Below are 17,635 nucleotides of genomic sequence, written 5' to 3' on the forward strand. Positions count from 1 at the left end.
TATCCAATGAAATAGTCGCCAGCTGCCTTTCCTTTGGCCTTAATGTGGTGCCTTTAGCCTCTCCTCCTCTTGCTCACACAGGAGATTGGGGTTTAGAGGGCAGCTCCACCTGGCAGTGTCACATGCCCTCTTCCAGTGAGGCACCTTAGGTGACTGTCTACCTTCCCTAAGCTCCAGGTGTTGTGTTACTGGTCTAATTCTGTCCTCCTCAGTCTGGTGAATCTGTGCACGATGGCAGTGAGGTGTCTCACGCGTTCGTCAGTCGGGTGGTGCTGCAGACTGAGAGCAGGGGAGGTGAGCATTGCCACTGCCTGCGCTCAGAGCTTTCGTGACCAGCTTGCCACCCTCAGGCACGTGGCTGCATGATTAGCAGTTGCTGATCAACTCCTATTTTTCAAGGTTAAAGGAGAAAGGTAAAGAAGAAAAAAATTATGTACTGCTTTAAAGGTAAGTGATTGCTTGTGTATTTAGAATAAGGACTTCTTCGTCTGTGCTGCCAGAGTTAAATTGGTGAAATGGTATGTGGTGTGCTGTCATTTAGTGAAGCGTATGGCTGTTATGTAAAGGTTTTAATAACTTTCGTCATCTGTCTGCTTAGGAACACAATGCGTCTGGCAAAATTTTGAGAAGGCTCAAGGCGTTAAAGAAAGCTCATCTAAATAAAGGAGGGTTAACGTGACATTGCAGTTACTTAATCCTGTATTGTCCTGCCATGTGACTGCAGGGATACTGAGGCGCAGCGCTTCTTTTGCCTGGTGCACAGATTATGCTTTTCCTGTCATCTTCCAGGATCAGTTGCTTTGTTAAACCCACCATGGGCAGGAAACGGGAGCAACAAACTTTTTACAGCAAGGCTTCAAGGCACAGTGACATTTCCAAGGCATAGTGACAAGCTCACAGGCTGAAGAATGAATCAAAGGCAAACCGTACATTCAGCTCTTGGACTGCTACCAGAATCGAGGAGAACTACGCTCTTAAGGTCAGCTATTCAAAATGAACTGGAAGCGCCTGGATTTGTTCAGAGCAGTTAATCAGCTATTTGTTTGACCTTTATCTATCAAGTTAGGTTTCAAAGCAGCAAGCTGAACCCTGAAAATTCGTGTCAAATGTTTTGCATGTGTCAAATGTACTGCATAGACAGTGAGCGACTCGTCTCTTTCTTGCACAAAGTTTACAGTTTTAACTGCAAAGCCTCTTTTACCTTGTAGATGAAGATCCTTACACACTAAATCAGTTAGTGAGAGATGGACATAAACAGCTTCCAGTTTTATCTCCGATTTTGAACAGAACTGCAATATGTAGATACGCCAGATTTTTTTTTGAAGTAATTTCCAAACTAATCCTTGGACTTTCAGTAAGCTGCTTTTTTTGCTGAGTTTGTCCATTATGTGTAGGATTGCATATTCATAGAGAATTATTTCATTTAAACTCCTTATCGGGACATCTTGTTAAATGGGGAAGTGATTACCTTATAGACTATGACAACAGGATATGTGAATGGAGGGAGTCTTGGAAAACACCACTATTCCAGGTGGCATCGTGAGGACAGCAGAGAAGATGATGAGCACCCGGAGTGCTGTGGAGATGAAGAGGGCAGGCAGAATAGGCTGACCCCATTTGAGAAACTAATGCAGGATATGTCCCAGAATGAAAAAGTGGTAAAAGAATTAACCTTGGGAAAGAGAATTGGCTTCTATCGAGTCAGAGGAGAAATAGGAAGTGGGAATTTCTCGCAAGTGAAGCTTGGAATTCATTCCCTAACCAAAGGTAGGCACCGCTGTGTGGGTCACCTTCATGCCCTAGTTCTGTACGTATACAAATGGACCTCTTTGGGAAGAAAGATGCTGTCCGAACTTTAAATATATATATAGTTTGTGTGTGTTTCTTTTTTTTGTTGTTGAGTGAATCTATAGGCAGGGTCACAGATAAATGCTTAGGTTTGGATTAGGCTTTAAAGAAACCAGAAACATTTTCTCTAGATTATAGAAATATAGGCATCTATTACAAGAAAAATTCATCTCTGCACTTCATGGAGTTAACACATCTCATCCCGTGGCTCAAACACCCCATACTTTGAAGCATGGTCTTGTGCCTCCCTTCCTACAACTCGTCCTGTCCATCTGCCCTCTTCCCTGCCCCAGCTTATGGACTCCAGGGCTATAGGTGGTGGATGCCCAGGGCAGCCTGGCTAGGCACGCTCCTCCCCGCAGACAGAGTTAGCAAGGCTTCTTTTGTTTCATTGCAGATTTTACTAGTACGGATGAAGCTTTTATTTGGTCACAGTAATTTTGGTGAGAAATTTTATGCCTGCTTTACGGACTCATTTGCAGGTAGTTCATTAGTGTAAAAAGCTGGGACAGGGCTATAGGTGTGGGCTGAGCAGGTGCAGGGAAATGAGCCCTGGTACGGCCAAACTGGGGTTTGTGTTGAATTGTCAACTATTTTTCTTTTTTTAAGTACAGAAAAGCACCCTTATGCTGCTTCTAGGAAGAACTAGAAAGGCTAGGTAACTGCAGTGAACACTTCAGTTGTAGGTATAACTAAGAACTTGTCTTCATTTGTCCAGTTTCCTCTTCTGCCTGACTGTCTGACAATAATAGAAACTGTTGTTGTTCTCCCTCAGGGATGACTAGTTTTCCCCACGTCTTTGTACACTACTATCTTCTGTTTTTTTCTCATACTCTTTCCTTTCCAATTTGATTATTTCTCCTTCCCTCCATCATCTTAAAGGTGAGAGAGCGAGATACGTCCCAAAGCCTTCATGCCGTATTATGTATTGTTATTTTCTCTAACCACCTCTTTCAGCCCAGACTGCAGAGGTGTGAAAGCTCACATTTACCCCTCGTATGAAGCAGTTGTTGCACTGGGAATCAAAGTGGGGAACTGATGGTATTTATTTTTTCCAAATTTGTCTGTCTATGCCTAAGGGTTGCTTTAACTGGGTGTGGATTTTTTGGTTTTGCTTGTTTCAGAAAAGCATCTCTGTTCTACTTTGCCCACAGCAAGTTATTTCCTCTTCTGTTCTGTGATTTTTTTTTTTTTCTTCCAGAGAAAACTGTCTTGTGCTTACTACTCCTGTACTGGGAACAGGAGGAATGCTGATCGAAGGAAGTTATAAATTTTATCTGGATGAACCTTTTACCTGTTGAAATTACTTAGGAGACAGGTTGCTTTAGCATTTGAATAGAGCTGATTGATTGAAAAATTTTAAACTTCAGTGAATACAGTAAGCTTGGACAAACTAAATACCAAAACCATTTTTTTTTTTTTCCCTTGAAAAGGCTCTTTTTCACCAGAAATCTCTCAAATTATTTTTCTTTGGTTTATTAGTAGCTTTTTCGGTTAAAATGTTCACTGGGCAAGGAGTTCATTTCTTGATACTAAGTTTGCAACTGTCATGAGGAAGAAGGAATGATAAACATCTTCTGACTCATTTCTGCCTGTGAGCTTATCTGTCATAAAATACAGCATGTGGAGAGAAGAATAAGAAGAATAAGCATGAGGAGAATAGGAACACGCACACATGTGCACATGCATCCATGCACACACACCACCCCCCACCCCACCCCCAAAGAGGATTCTGTTTTTTCCAGTAGATGCACATCATTGTGTTGGCAATGAAGTGATGTTCCTGCACAGTGCTAATGAGTACAAGTCTTTTTTTTTGCTGATTATATAAATACAAAGGCATCATTATTAATGCTTTTTGGGTCCCTGTTGTAGGAGGAGGTGTACGTGCTGGGGGGCTGTTCGGCTCTTCAGTTACTGTCATAGTGTTAAGTTCTAAGTATGATCTTTCCCCTTACATGTCACCCTATATGAAAAAAGGAAACAATTTTGTTCTTTACTAAGATGAGCTTTTGTAACAATTATACCTGTGTGCTGTTCTGTAGCCCTTGTGATCTGTCACAGCAGGATACATGAAAAAAAGTTTTCTAGAGGGAGAGAGGAAAAAACTGCAGGATCATACTGGATGAAGAACCTTGTTTCTCTCCAAGGGCTGACTTGGTTGCTTAGAGGATGCAGGAAAATCTTTGGCGCTATGATGTGTATTGAGTTATTCAGAAGCATTGCCCACTTTATTAACCTGAATTTTGGCAGAGATTTTCTCCAGAGACCTGCGGAGTTGCTTACTAAGGACTGTTAGGTCCCTAAGCTCTGTGTAACCTTTATTTTACATACCTTCCAGCTGAAAAATGTAGTGTGAGAGCGCAGCTGAATAGATGCAATTAAGAGCATCCAAAATTTACAGCTAGTGAAAAGCCAGTATAATGTGAAACATCAATTGCAAAGACAGGAATGTCCAGGCACCTAGTTTGTTTGGTTTTTCTTTTTTTTTTAAGCAATTTTAACTTGGTTCTGTTTGTATTTTGTTTCCTTTTGCCATCGTAGCATACACCACTTCCTCCCGAAATTATTTCTCAACCTTTTCCTAACTTCTCTTACTAAGATTTCAGCTAGCTCTTTTCAAATCTCAGCATACACTGCATATAGTCAATCAAAATCTCTTGCTGCTCAGTTTAATACTTTGGTAAACAAGCTAAAAATGCCCTTCTGTTCAGCACTGCTGCCATGCAAGGGTAACACAGGATTTGTAAACCAAGCATTTTTTGGAAGCAGAGGGAACGAGTTTAAAAAAGAAAAGGAAGGTGTCAGGTTTTTTTACACTTTAGATGGGCTAGTTTTCTTTGCAGATCATGCATATGCAACTGCAATGATGTAGATTTGAAGGAGCTTGGTCCCGATTTACGGTGGTGTGTGAACAGGATGAGGCCCTTCAGTTCTAAACCTTTTTTTCCCCCCCCTTTCCTTTTAACACTTTGCAGGAAAACTGACCAGGAGGAATAGTAAATTCCAGCAAAAGGAAAGGGAAGGAATTTAACCTAGAAGATTATTCTTTTTTAAAGCCCAAATGCTCCAAACTTTTATAAATCAAGGTGTAATGACGCAATTACACAGTTAAGATTGTAAGAACTGTTATCTCTGTAGTATCTAAGCGTTTAGTTGTGCAAATGTTACCTACTGCAGGCTGATGCTCTTTCCTCTGGGTTTAGGTGACCAATACACTACCAACATGACAAGGGTTTTAGTCTTTCACCCCTAGGTCAGCAGTCAGAGCTCTGCCAGGATCAGTGTCGTGTGCTGTTACTGTTCAATAGCTGCATTTCCTCCCGATTCAGCACGCCACCATCAGCACCACACAGGAGTAGGTACCCGTTTTCCTAAGGGGCTTACTAGAAAGCATGGAACAGGTCAGAGAGAAGCAGCGTGGGGAAGACTGCCCTAAACTCAGCACGGGCTACCTTCTGAAAATAGGCACACCAAGGGATAATTCAGCACCTTTCACAAGAATCACGTTTGCCTGGAATATCTGCCGCACTTTAGCAGGGGGATCAATTTATGCATGTATGTTACTAAGAAAGGTAAATATACCAAACATGGAGTTTTCTTGATCCGTACAGAGATATATGCTTATGTATCATTAACACTTCCTTTACACAAGTTGTGTCATGGTTTAACCCCACTCAGCAACTAAGCACTGCTGCTCGCTCACCAGGACAGCTGAAACACTGAGTTAAATAACTTTATAATATTAAGTAAAAACATTTTGAATGCTTTTATACCAGAACACATGTACAAATGTAATGGCCTTCTCACTCTGCTCTTAAAGCAACAAGTAAACAATACTGACTTTTTTTTTAATTTACCCCCATGTACTAGAAACTGAGGTGGAGGTTTTTTCTGAAAGATTCGATAAAGGTGATTAATTGTAAAGAAATCTGTGAACGTTTGACTAAGATATTCTTGGGAAAAAAACCTTCTTCCCATGAATAAACAGTCATTTTTATTGCCATGATCCAGTTTAATTTTGCTGTCCTGACAAGTTATACAAAGCCACTGTAAACCTATTTTAACCAGACTAATCCTTCAAATACCAGCTGTATTCAACAGAGTGAAGACAAAAGCCATAACCTACCAATTAATACAGAAACATAAGGGCAATTGTGATTGACCTATTCATACTGCTCTGAGCTAGCCTGGTGATGTGGTGCAGCTGCAGATGTGTATCTGTGTTTTGTGGCATTTGGCTTCACTGTAGATATGCTACAGAAACATGTAGAACTTAACTGGAGCTTTGCATCACCAGGACAGTGTAAGACAGCTAGATTTGCTGTCTTACAGAATCCCTGCAACTTGCTCTACTTCACTGCTTTTTCCCTTCCTCAGAATAAAATCTCTGTGTGATGTGGATTCATGGCCCACTGTGGCATACAGACATAAAAATGTACTTTTCCTGTATTCTGTGCGGTACCAAGAACTACTCATTCATGAACGTGTTGGAAAAACTGGCACAGCTATCCTGAGAAAGACAAACCTCTACAACACCGATTTTGATAACAGGGAATGGGGTATGGGCTAAGAAGTTAGGGAAGAGATCTGTAAGTCACACTGACTTAAAAACACCTCTCCATTATAAACTTGTAGGGTTGTAGCCAGAGCCCCTAAATTATCCCAGTTTGTCTGCTCTGAAACAAAGCACCTAAATTTGACACTGCCATTACAAGTACCAGGCTCAGGCCTAGCTCATCCGAAGAGCACGGAGCTAACAACAAAAGAGAAAGCGCAGACTTTATCAGCATTAGACACTGGAAGCAGATGCTCTAACTGTGGCCATCAGACATGTATTAGCCTGACAGCAGCGGAGCACACCAAGACAGCAGATTATTTGATTAGCCCTTGCAATACTCTACCAGCCCTTAGCTACCTCAGCAGTGAGTAGGATGCCATAGACAGAAAGGGGCGTGGGGGTGTGGGAAAGATTACAGGGCTTAGTAGGCCGCTGCAGTTTAGCTTATACTGATCAGAGGTGAACTTTTACTGTGCTTCTATAACCAAGCATTGTAAGTAAATAGTATTACCATTTGTACCTATCGCATCAACAACATGGAAAAGCATTTTTCTTTTCAGAGAAAGTTGCAATTAAAATTTTGGACAAGACAAAGCTAGACCGGAAGACTCAATGTTTGCTATCTCGTGAGATATCCAGCATGGAAAAACTGCACCACCCAAATATCATCAGACTGTATGAAGTGGTGGAGACACTCTCAAAACTGCACCTGGTGATGGAGTATGCAGGAGGTGGGGAGCTCTTCACTAAAATCAGTACAGAAGGGAAGCTGCTAGAAACAGAGTGTAAAATAGTCTTCTCCCAGATTGTGTCTGCTGTGAAACACATGGTAAGTTGTTCTTCTTCCACAGGCATGTTGCGCCTCACTACTCTAGCAGATTTTGTGGCTGTGTCTTTTGGTTTCCAACTAGTAGGTTTACTGTTAGCAAGATTTCAGGCCCTCATTTCTGAAGAGCGAAACAGCTAGAGAAGAGCTGTCTTAAAGGTATCTGAGAGAGCTTTCACATCCTCCTGGAGTTACTGCCTCTCTGTTGACAGCTTTTGGGAGGAGACTGAACTGGGAACACCTGGTGGGTGGAAACATCCCTTTAGCAATAGTGTTCTCCTGTCTGCTTTAAGTTGCTGTGGGCACCAGCTAACAAAGCTTCATTTCTTCCCTCCACCTATTTCAAAACATAAGATCAGTCACTCTTCTGCTAGAAGAAAGTGTTTCAGAGAAGAGGCTTGCTTATTAATGAGTGTGGGAGACTGGCACTTAAGACAGTCAATTCCTGGTCCTCGGTTTGGCGCAGATCTGTGAAATTAACACCCAGCAAGTTGCTTCCCCTTGCCTAGTCTTCACTGTCTGGATTTAGGATGATGCTATCTGTGTAGAGCCCAAAGCATCTTGTAAAGGCAGAAAAGAAGCAACTAACTACTTCAGTGCCATCTCATCTGAACCTTGCATAGTAACTACGTTACTTAAAACAACAGCACAAGAACACGGGAAGACTGTTCTGCAAGTTTGAGAAGTAAAACTCGTATTTGTTAAAGTTGGCTCAGGGTGCCCTCCGGTGGCTCATATTCTCCTGCCACGTAACAGCCTCAGGCAAAGTCAAAAGCAAAGGTGTTCCCAGGTCAGACATCTAGAAACTGCATTACAAACTGCTCGTGGCATATATAAACAGTATGCATTTTTTTATATATTTTGACAAAATGATATGTCCTGTAAGTGATGGATTAGCTTCAACACCTTTTCTATAGGACAGGTACTCTGCAGGTACTGGAACTTACTTCACATTTCAAGATCGCATCTATTTCTTAGCGTTAAACCCAGACTACCAAGCTGGCCAACCTCTTCACTTGTACACACAGACTTCTGCAAAACTTTTTACTTTCGCTAAGCCATCAAATCCAGGCAGCTTAAATCCCATCTCACTGCTGCCAGTCCACATGAGGACAGAAGATCCCTGCCTGTTATTGATGACAGTTTAAAAACCTTCGGGTGCCAAAGGGTTTCCTTATTGCCTCCTACATGCACCTTGTTACTTCAAAGGGCAGGGCAGAGAGTGCTCAAACACATCCATTCCTCCTAGTTATTTCAAAGGCGAAGCTAAACCCTTACCTAATCAAGACAGGTATACTGCCACTAAGCAGAGCAAGTTCAGCTTGAGCCCTTGGCTACTACTGCCATTTCCAAGGGAAAAAAGTACAAGTTACAGCGTATGTATTTATATTAGGTTTCTAAAACTGGAAGACACCGCTGAACTTGGTGTCCTGCAACAACATGAAATACCACAAGGCACAAGTCTGTGGCCCTTTTCTCCTGCCACCACCAGTTCCTCGTAGGGCATTAGATCACACAACAGAATTGTACCAACTTTCTTAACTTCATCCGTGATTATGTTCACCTAGTGAACTAAAAGCTTTCACGTCTTAAGTCCACAAACTTACAATATGGAGTTAGTTAAAAAAAAATTTTTTTTTGTTACTTACATCATTACAGAAATGTAGTAATTGCAAAAGCAAGTGTTCTGAACTCTGAAAAAAATACAGATTTTGCACAGGAAGATATCTAGTCTTGTAGGATTAGCCATGATGCCATCACAAATCTGCCTCATGAAAATAGTTGGTATTAGTTAACAAGTTGAGTCTGCTATTCTTAAAAAAACCCAGCATCCTTCTTACCATCTTCTCCACCTACTCTATTGTTTTTGTGTCAGTAGTGAATTAAGTTAAAATTGTTTAAATACTTCAACTTTTCAAGTTCATTGCAATGCTTATTTCTGACTTTGTCCAGGATAACTCCCTTTCTCATGTGTGGTAATTAATCGATGATAAGAGCTAGCCACTTGAGAACTTCCCTGTAAACAAGCTAATACCAAATCTTCCCCTTGTTCTACAGCATGAGAAGAATATCATTCACCGGGACTTGAAAGCAGAAAACATCTTCTACACCAGTAACACCTGTGTTAAGGTGGGAGACTTTGGATTCAGCACAGTAAGTAAAAGAGATGAAACTTTAAATACTTTCTGTGGCTCTCCTCCTTATGCTGCCCCCGAACTCTTCCGAGATGAAAACTACGTTGGCATTTATGTAGACATCTGGGCACTGGGAATCCTGTTATACTTCATGACAACGGGTATCATGCCATTTCGGGCAGATACAGTGGCCAAACTGAAAAAGTGCATTCTTGAAGGGACATACAGTTTGCCTCCCTGCCTCTCAGAAACTTGCCAGAAACTGATAAAAGGAGTCCTTCAGCCAGTACCAACCGAACGATACTCTGTCAAACTGATTATGAACAGTGAATGGATGCAAGGAATACAGTACCCCAAACCTTTACAGCCGTTTAAACTGGATCCAAGATATTTATCAGACATCACTACACTGAAAGAGGAAGAAATCGAAGTGAAAAATATTCTGGAAGATCTGGGAATCACAGAAGAGCACATTCAAAACAACCAGGGAAGAAATGCGTGCAGCTCAGTAACAGGGGTCTACAGAATTGTTTTGCACAAAGTACACAAGAAAAGGGCACTGGAATGTGTTCCTATCATGTCCCATCCAGACCCCAAAGAACAAGACTTGAGGAGGGGAATCTGTTCTTACAGCAGGGTGAAGCACACATCAAAGCTGTGTTCTATTTTATAAATTGCACTGCAGGCTTTATACTTGGCACACTTGAAGGGATTTATTCACTTTCCACAAGCTCTAGTGTGACATTTTTTGTAATTTTTCAATAAACCAAAAATGCCTCATCTCCTTTGCATTGCTCAAGTCACAGTGAAGCGCACAAATACAGAGCTCTCATGCACTTTTTTGTCCCCTGCTCCAGAGACATGATATAGCCAGTGCGAGAACCCCAGTAAGTGAAACAGGTAAGGGGATCATTAGTAGAGGTGACCTTTTAGTAAAGATCAAATAGTATTGCATTTAACACACTTGGGAGATTCTCAGTACAGGTACGTAACAGCTAACTAACTTCTCAAAAAGTTTTACCTTAGCTTGACACAGCTTTACCACTGCAAACCAGGACAGTTTTTGCACAGAACTAAATTTAAGCAGAAACCAGACCATAATCTAAACAATTGCAAATTCTTCTTTAAAACTTCTTCAGCAAATTAAACATATCAGAGCTTTTTTTTATTTTTATTTAAAGAAACAGCAATGCTGTTGTTGACCACCATTCCTGATTTGTCACGGTTCAGATAGGCAAGTTAGGATATGCTGCTTTAACCCTGCATGTGCGGTTGCAATTCCTCGTGCATAACCAGGTATCAGTAACCTGAATGCAACCAATAACAACATCTGCTTATATATGGAGCATTACAGCCTTGTACTAACTCCTGCCATGCCACTTTGGCAACAAAGGCTGGCAAAAAGCTGGTTTTGATACTCTTGACGACTGCAACTTCAATTGTTCTGAGCATCACCAAGAGGTAGATACTCCTATCTTCAGCTTTAATTGCTTATTTTGTACTTTAATCTTCAACATCAGCTCAAATGCAAATGGTGGCAAAATGCAGGAGCTGTCCTTCTCTGAACAGGCATAGTGGACACACCTAAGCTAAGAGGTAGAGCCTGTATGATTTTAGTTAAGGCAAGTAAACTAATACAAGGTTTAGAGAGGTACAGCTGGTGCTTTCAAATTTAAGGGCAGGATGCCTTATCTATTACAGGGACTGATGAGATGATCAGTTGACTTTAAAAGGAGTAATTAACATAAATGAGCAACAAAATGACTCTGAAAAGCCACCCATGGGAAACTGGACTCGAGGAGGCTCAGGTAAGTACAAAGCAAGAACCAATCCCCCTTCACAGCTTTTCTGAAGGGGGATAAAACAATACCATCTTTTGTAAGACAGTAATAAAGCTGAATTGTATTTCATAAGCTAGGAATGAATTCCTCCACTATAAACAGTTTCCATATGAAAGCAGTTATCTTGAAACACAGCCCTGAAATAACGGTTTTTGAACCAGCCTAAGCAACCCTTTCTTTCCACTCTTGTAAAGGAATGAAAGATCCAGAAGGTCCACATAGCTTGTGAACCCACAACTTCGGGTTTTCACAGGGCCAGTTTCCTCTTTCTTTCCTGTTAAAGAAAAAAAAAATGCATCCTGAAAACCCAACAAGTCAGCACTACTCCAACAGGTTTCAAATGTCTCAAACTTTATTTTAATAAAGGATTGGCCTCACAGACCGTGAGGTCCCTGTGGTTAACTTTGTGCCAGTAGCTCACTTCTTGGCTTGTCCACTGCCAGCAATGGACTTTGTTCCATAGCAATTTGTTTTTCTGGTGCCAAGATAAGTTTCACGAGGGCAACCTAAACCAAAAAAACTTGCAAACACTATCATCATGCATCATTGCTCCATCATTTTCAGCAGAACAAACAGATTAGTATTCATCAATTTATAATAAACAACTATTTTAACAAGGCTTGACTGTACAAATACAGCAAGTTATCAAATCCTAGTGAGTGACAGATAATACAAACACTTCGTTACACACAAAAAAAATGTAATTTAACAGGCAAATCAGGTTTTGCTATTTTATATTAGGTAATGTAGCTTTGTAGAATTAGCGAAGAAATAAATTCAACAAAACTTCATTCTGTACATTAGCTCAATTTAAATATATATTACAAGCTTACAAGGCTCATGTCGTATTTCATTTCCAATCTGGGCTTTAAAAATCTACCAGAATGGACTCCCCATTAGCATTGTATATCTACCACTTGCAAAATGGACAGCTTTCAGCTTGTGTGTCAGGGGGTGGGGTGGGAGAAATAAAAGACCCCACTCCTACAACATTACCAGTAGTGAAAAGGAGTTCAAAGTACAAGCCAAATTCAAAGTTAGAAATAGTCTTTTAGAAATGTATTATATCAGAATAGTGAGAGGCCAGAGCTCCAACGTGATCTTCCTCCCTTTGCTTGCCAATTAAAACAGCTCCATAATATCTACAAGTTTTATTTGAAAATTCTGCTGCCTCAAATACTTCTACTAAACAATCCTGAAAGGTGCCAAATCAATGAACCCAAGAATTACACCCTTTCTGTTCTTCAGAAGAAAAAAAATTACTACCTCCCTTCTTGTTCCTCTTTCCTCCCAGGCTGCTGTGATTTATAATGCAGGTATAAAACACATAGTATGGATGTTAGGAGGAATTACGTAGTAACTAACACAGTGGGTCACAGAGTTTCTTGGAAGAAAACCACCTGTCAGTCTAGCCATTCTTGATCCAGTCGTTTTGACAGGGGAGAAAGATTCTATTCCAGCAATGAGTCTTACTTGGTTGTGTACCTTTCCCAAAGCAATGGGGTGATGGGAGGTAGGCTGGGAGAAGAACGGGAAGGTGACAAAGGGAAAGAGAAGAAGTGCAGTATTCAGAAGACTGACTGCTTACTGTCAAGGCACTGAGAACCCTAACCTTGAAAGCTTGGACTATTTTGCCACACACTTGAGTACAAGTAGAAGTTAACAGTGTAGGTTTCAAGTCATTTTACATGGAAAGAGCAAGCGGAAGATTGTTTTTTTTTTTTCTATGTACAAAGACCTTGTAATAGACTACAGCAACTACTCAGCAATTAAAAAAAATTCCAACATGTTAAGGAATCCACACAGCCCCTGGCAAGTCCCTCCATCTCCAGTATATTCATGATTTAGTGTTCTGAAAATACTATAAATATCAGCACACCATATTATGACAAATCTTTTCAAGGAGCTTAAACAGTTTTTCCATGCTCCAGTGAAGTACTACTGTACACTGAAACTTCAGCACTACTGCAGCCCTTTCTCTCTCTCTCTCACCCTACCCTCACACCTTGTTTCATTCCCCACCTCACAGAGGTATCTTAATGCTCCCCATTGGAAATGGCAACTGTAACGCCTTCAGATTCTGTTGTTGCAGGGATTCTTGGCACTTTCTTAGCAGGGCTTGGGATGTGCTAAGAAGAAGGGAAAAAAAACCATTAAATACAGTTTTCTAGTTCACAGACATTCATACTTCACGGCTAGTCCAACTCTCACACAACATTCATGCTACACTGGACAGCTTGGTCTTAAGTCAATCAAATCGGTCATGCTTCATGCAAACTGATCATGTGAAAAGAGCCAGTTTGTTCTTGGTTCATTCTTGTGCAGTTTCATTCTTAACATGAAATGTACTTTTTAAAATCCCATGTTCAATTTTTTACTTCTGGCTTGTATGTTACAGATGTTAACAAAGTATTTAATAAGACTTGTTAAACCACTTCCTTTTTTAACATACGTGCACATGCTAAGGCAAACACATAAACCGTTCCACCATTTATATCAAATTTTAAAAGGGTGCCGAGTGTTCACCTCATGAACAACGCCTGGGTGGACAACTTCAACTCCTGCCTCCAGAGGTCCATCACCCAGGAGTGGGCGCCGCGCATAAGTTCTCCTGTGTTTTTCATCCACACGCACAAGGTACCATGTTCCCTCAAAGAGATCTTCTACCGAACACTGTGGAATATAGTTGGCTGTAAAAAAGCCAGTAACATACTGTTAGTTGGTTCCTGGTGAGAGTTTTACACCACACAGGCCTTTGCAGTTTGGACGTAGTAAGACAGAAAAAACCAAGTCTGCATTTTCATTTCAGGCACATTGGGCCAACAAACACGAGCTATTCAGAAGTAGAAAGGGTTGGACATTTCCTTCATTCTACACCCTCATCATTTAAAGTCAGGTGAATTAAGTGATGAGCACTTTGCTATAAGACTAGGAATGATTTATATTTATGAAGTTCTTACCCAAATGATGTGTTTCCTGCCTAATCTTCATGTTTTCAGCAAAAACATCCGGCGCAATGCACTTTCTTGAGTCAAGTCTTGTTTTGAGATCAGAAAGGCTGGCAGTTATTTTGTCCAGTGCAGAACCTACAATATAAAGCCATGATGTAAGGCAGCACCAGTGCCGAGAACTGCACCCCAGTAGCATGTTAATATTTCAAGCCCATTCAAAATATTTTGCATTACAGAAGCTAAACTTTTAGTCATTTAAAGATATCCCCACTTACTCAATCAAAACGTTAGCAGAGTTTTAAGACTATTATTTGCCCAAGGAGACACTTAAACATTCCCTGGAGCTGGAACATCTTCAGTTTAACACTACTGTCATTAGGCATTGTTCTGTAGGTTAATTATACTGGTGGGTAGTGTAACAAGGCATTTAGAGGTGAGCTGTGCAAGGGAGTTAATTAACATCTCTTCCTTTCACTCACCAGGAGTGGCATCCTGTGTAACTCTGATGGAATACAGCGTAGCAGCAAAACCAGAGCCATATGAGAACACACTGATTCTCTGTCCTGCAAGCTGCTCCGGGGAGTACCTGCAAATCAGCAACAGTTGTTCACAGTGAGAATTAAGCCAAGGTGCCAATTTTAAATAACTAGAAAGCGCAGCTAGCTTAGAAAAAGCAGCCAGCAAGTTATATTGACTACAATACACATTTAGCATGCTATGTGCATAAATGACTTTCAAAAACACAAGTTCAAACACTGCTGTTATGTGATGACTTCCAAAGCAGCCTAAGCAAAACAGGGCAAAGAAATGCCCAGAATATGATTATCTAGAAGGCAGCCAATTTTCATTCTTAAGTGACCTAAAGCCTAAAATGAACAACCACATCTTGGAAGGCAAAGTCAGGATAAAGAAAAAAGGATCCAAGAGGAATGGTTTAATTTAAACTTAACGTGATTTTGTAAAAGTCTGTCATTGAAAAAAAAACAAAAAAATTGCTAAGTAAATACTAAGTTAGTTTGGCTTTGCTTATTATAGTGAACAGAGAAAGCATTCTGATTCTCTTTTCCGCTGCAGGGTTCACCGTACAAATAAGACCCTACTTTGGAAGGCAGTAAGGAGCTGTTTCAGATCAGCTTTTGACCCAGAAATTTTTAATCTGCTTGTCACTTGAACTGATTGCACGTGCAAGATACTTTAACTTTAGTCTTGCTGCTTAACGCAATCTAGTAGGAAAAAGGTTTGCTAGATGGTGCTTTTACAAAAGGCTTTCTGAAACAAAAACCTTTTAGGACCTTACGTATAAAAAGCTATGACTTTTTTTCCAATTTTATGCTTACTGGGCCAGAAGAGAGGCAAGGCAACCATAGACTGAAGGGGTATACATATTTCCATTCTGATTGGATACGAGTAACGAAGCTTTGGTTTTCTGATTGAAGAGCTCTGCACTGGCTTTCATAAAAGCTTTTTCCACATCTCTGTCAAAATATGTATCTTCAAGTTTTACATCCCTATTAAAAAAAAAGTTCAGAAACAGTTACTAAATTAGAGAGAAAATAAAAACACACCTTGGATGTTTAACAAATTAAGATTATGTGAATAAGGAAGACAGGAGCCATTCTCACCTGAAAGCTTCCAGACCACTGAAAACACCGTTTGCCGTTTCTGGGTTCTGGTCACTGAGAAAGTCATTCAGCAATAGTCTAGCCACAGATTTCTGTACCAGTTTGCAGTAGGGGGAATGGAAGATCATGAATCCAAAGTCATTCAAGGTGAAACGTCTGTCTGTCCCCTCTGGAAGTGGCAGAAACATTGGGTTACAACTTATGTTTAGTACTCACTTCAACTACGAAAATAAAATAGGGGGACACCAGGATACCAGTCATCATAACACGTCAGCATACAAGAGAACCGTAAGACTAACTATTGTTGTCAAGTTCATTTAAAACACTGCTGCTACTTCTATTTAAAAATTAGTTTTTTACTGATCTTGTGCACCAACTAACAATGTTTGCCCTTCTTCTAGAAGAAAAAGCTACAAGCTTAACAGCATCTCTGTATTTCTACACAGCATTTTGACATAATAGTCTACTTCATTTAACTATCTAATCTTCACACCTATGCTTAATATGAGTGAAGCAACTATTAAACATATGGGGTAAAAATAAAAATCAGTATTGTTACGTAACATTTAACCTCAATATCTTAAGAGCCTGGGTGGAGGGGGGAATAACATGCTTTTAAGCAAGGTATTATCCATTACACCAACAAAAGCCTGTAGAGACTGCTCCTTATGGACGATCAGGTGCTTAGCCATACCAGAAGAGAAATAAGACATTTCTTACGGGAGACAGCAAACATTTCCATCGCCTCAGAACACACAAACACAAAGAAAGGGACCATGCACTAGTCTTTAGATCGGATGCTAAAACTTGAAAATACATTGTCTCTGTAGTTACACGTTCCAGTATTTGCCAGATCTTGCAATACCATCAGGTGAGGCTACATACCCTTTTGCCACTGGGCGTGGATTTTGTTGCGATAGACAGTATAGCAGCGATCTAATGCACTGAGGTAGCACTGTATAGATAGTTTGCCATCAACTACAGGATATTCAGAGACCATATCTGGTTTATAGAAGTCGTACGCGTGCTGCATGTGGGTTCCACGCAACCCTGATGGACAGAAATTGACAGAAGTTGAAAATTACTTCATTCAGCTGCTTTGAGTCAATTTGAATACATCACTTCACACGTGTAAAAACAAGCAATATTTGACCCCAGTCAAGCAGATTTTCATAGCGCTTCAGGCCCTTTAAGGTAACGTTTCACACAGTTCTTAATTGCCTGTTAAGTACGGTAGGACTAAGCATGACAAACACAAGTAATAATTTATTTTCATCATTTTGCCTTGGAAGTAGAGCACTGTGTTTATTCAGCTCTAGTCCACTCTTCGTCAATTTTATTGGAGAACCCCAAGGAAATAAACAGATAGGAGCATCTCTAGCTGTTCCTTGCTGCCTCCTGTAACGGGACTTGGCCAAGTTAGCCCAGAGCAAGAGGAGACAAAGTACAATTTCTGACATTAGTGGGAGTTAATCCGGCCCTCCAGCAACCCACAAAAAAACCAGGGGACAGGCTTCAGAATGGATCCAGTCATCTGGCTGAACAGTGTTTGTTTTCTCACAGGACTAACCTCTCTCGAAGATTAACGGAGCATTTGGACCAACTAGCATAGCAACAGCACCAGCTCCACCTGTTGGCCTGGCATTTCCAGTGGCATACACAGCTATGTCTCCAGCAACAACAAGTGCATAGCGTCCTGTCAAAAACACAGAAATAACCATGAGGAATAGCCAAGAATCCAGCAGATTTTAATATCCATCAGCATTTTTTAGGACTTTTGTTAGAGAGGAGATGACCCCAAGATTAAGGGGCTCTTTGATCCTGACTCACCCCCCCCCCCCCCCTCTTCCT

At 40.7% G+C, this 17,635-nt stretch overlaps 2 protein-coding genes across 4 annotated transcripts in view; one reads left to right on the top strand and one right to left on the bottom strand.

Moving 5' to 3' along the window:
- The first annotated feature begins 226 nt into the window (after positions 1-226).
- NIM1K (NIM1 serine/threonine protein kinase) lies at positions 227-10,064 on the top strand. Its single transcript, XM_009274541.2, has 4 exons — positions 227-447; positions 599-1,767; positions 6,970-7,238; positions 9,294-10,064. The coding sequence occupies exons 2-4, from the start codon at positions 1,479-1,481 to the stop codon at positions 10,041-10,043; spliced, it is 1,308 nt and encodes a 435-aa protein (XP_009272816.1). The 5' UTR covers positions 227-447; positions 599-1,478; the 3' UTR covers positions 10,044-10,064.
- Positions 10,065-10,078: 14 nt separating this feature from the next.
- Positions 10,079-17,635, bottom strand: part of HMGCS1 (3-hydroxy-3-methylglutaryl-CoA synthase 1) — an 8,299-nt gene continuing 742 nt past the window's right edge. The window contains exons 2-10 of one of the 3 annotated variants that reach the window (XM_009274539.2): positions 17,355-17,480; positions 16,670-16,834; positions 15,785-15,953; positions 15,500-15,670; positions 14,642-14,748; positions 14,172-14,297; positions 13,738-13,901; positions 13,234-13,340; positions 10,080-11,485 (exon numbers count right to left, since the gene is read on the bottom strand). In XM_009274539.2, coding sequence (XP_009272814.1) covers positions 13,248-13,340; positions 13,738-13,901; positions 14,172-14,297; positions 14,642-14,748; positions 15,500-15,670; positions 15,785-15,953; positions 16,670-16,834; positions 17,355-17,480 — 1,121 coding nt within the window. In that variant the 3' untranslated portion in view covers positions 10,080-11,485; positions 13,234-13,247. Of the gene's footprint in view, positions 11,486-11,541; positions 13,341-13,737; positions 13,902-14,171; positions 14,298-14,641; positions 14,749-15,499; positions 15,671-15,784; positions 15,954-16,669; positions 16,835-17,354; positions 17,481-17,635 lie in introns of those variants that run through there. The other 2 variants (XM_009274540.2, XM_009274538.2) reach the window with 2 other exon arrangements.

The sequence above is a fragment of the Aptenodytes forsteri genome, unplaced genomic scaffold (assembly GCF_000699145.1).
Source record: "Aptenodytes forsteri isolate BGI_AS27 unplaced genomic scaffold, ASM69914v1 Scaffold176, whole genome shotgun sequence".
Classification (NCBI taxonomy): Eukaryota; Metazoa; Chordata; class Aves; order Sphenisciformes; family Spheniscidae; genus Aptenodytes; species Aptenodytes forsteri.

Coding starts and splice junctions, on each gene's coding strand:
- NIM1K (XM_009274541.2), top strand. CDS start 1,479: ATGACAACAGGATATGTGAATGGAGGGAGTCTTGGAAAACACCACTAT. Junction 1,768..6,969: donor AATTCATTCCCTAACCAAAG/GTAGGCACCGCT, acceptor TTTTCTTTTCAG/AGAAAGTTGCAATTAAAATT. Junction 7,239..9,293: donor TGTCTGCTGTGAAACACATG/GTAAGTTGTTCT, acceptor CTTGTTCTACAG/CATGAGAAGAATATCATTCA.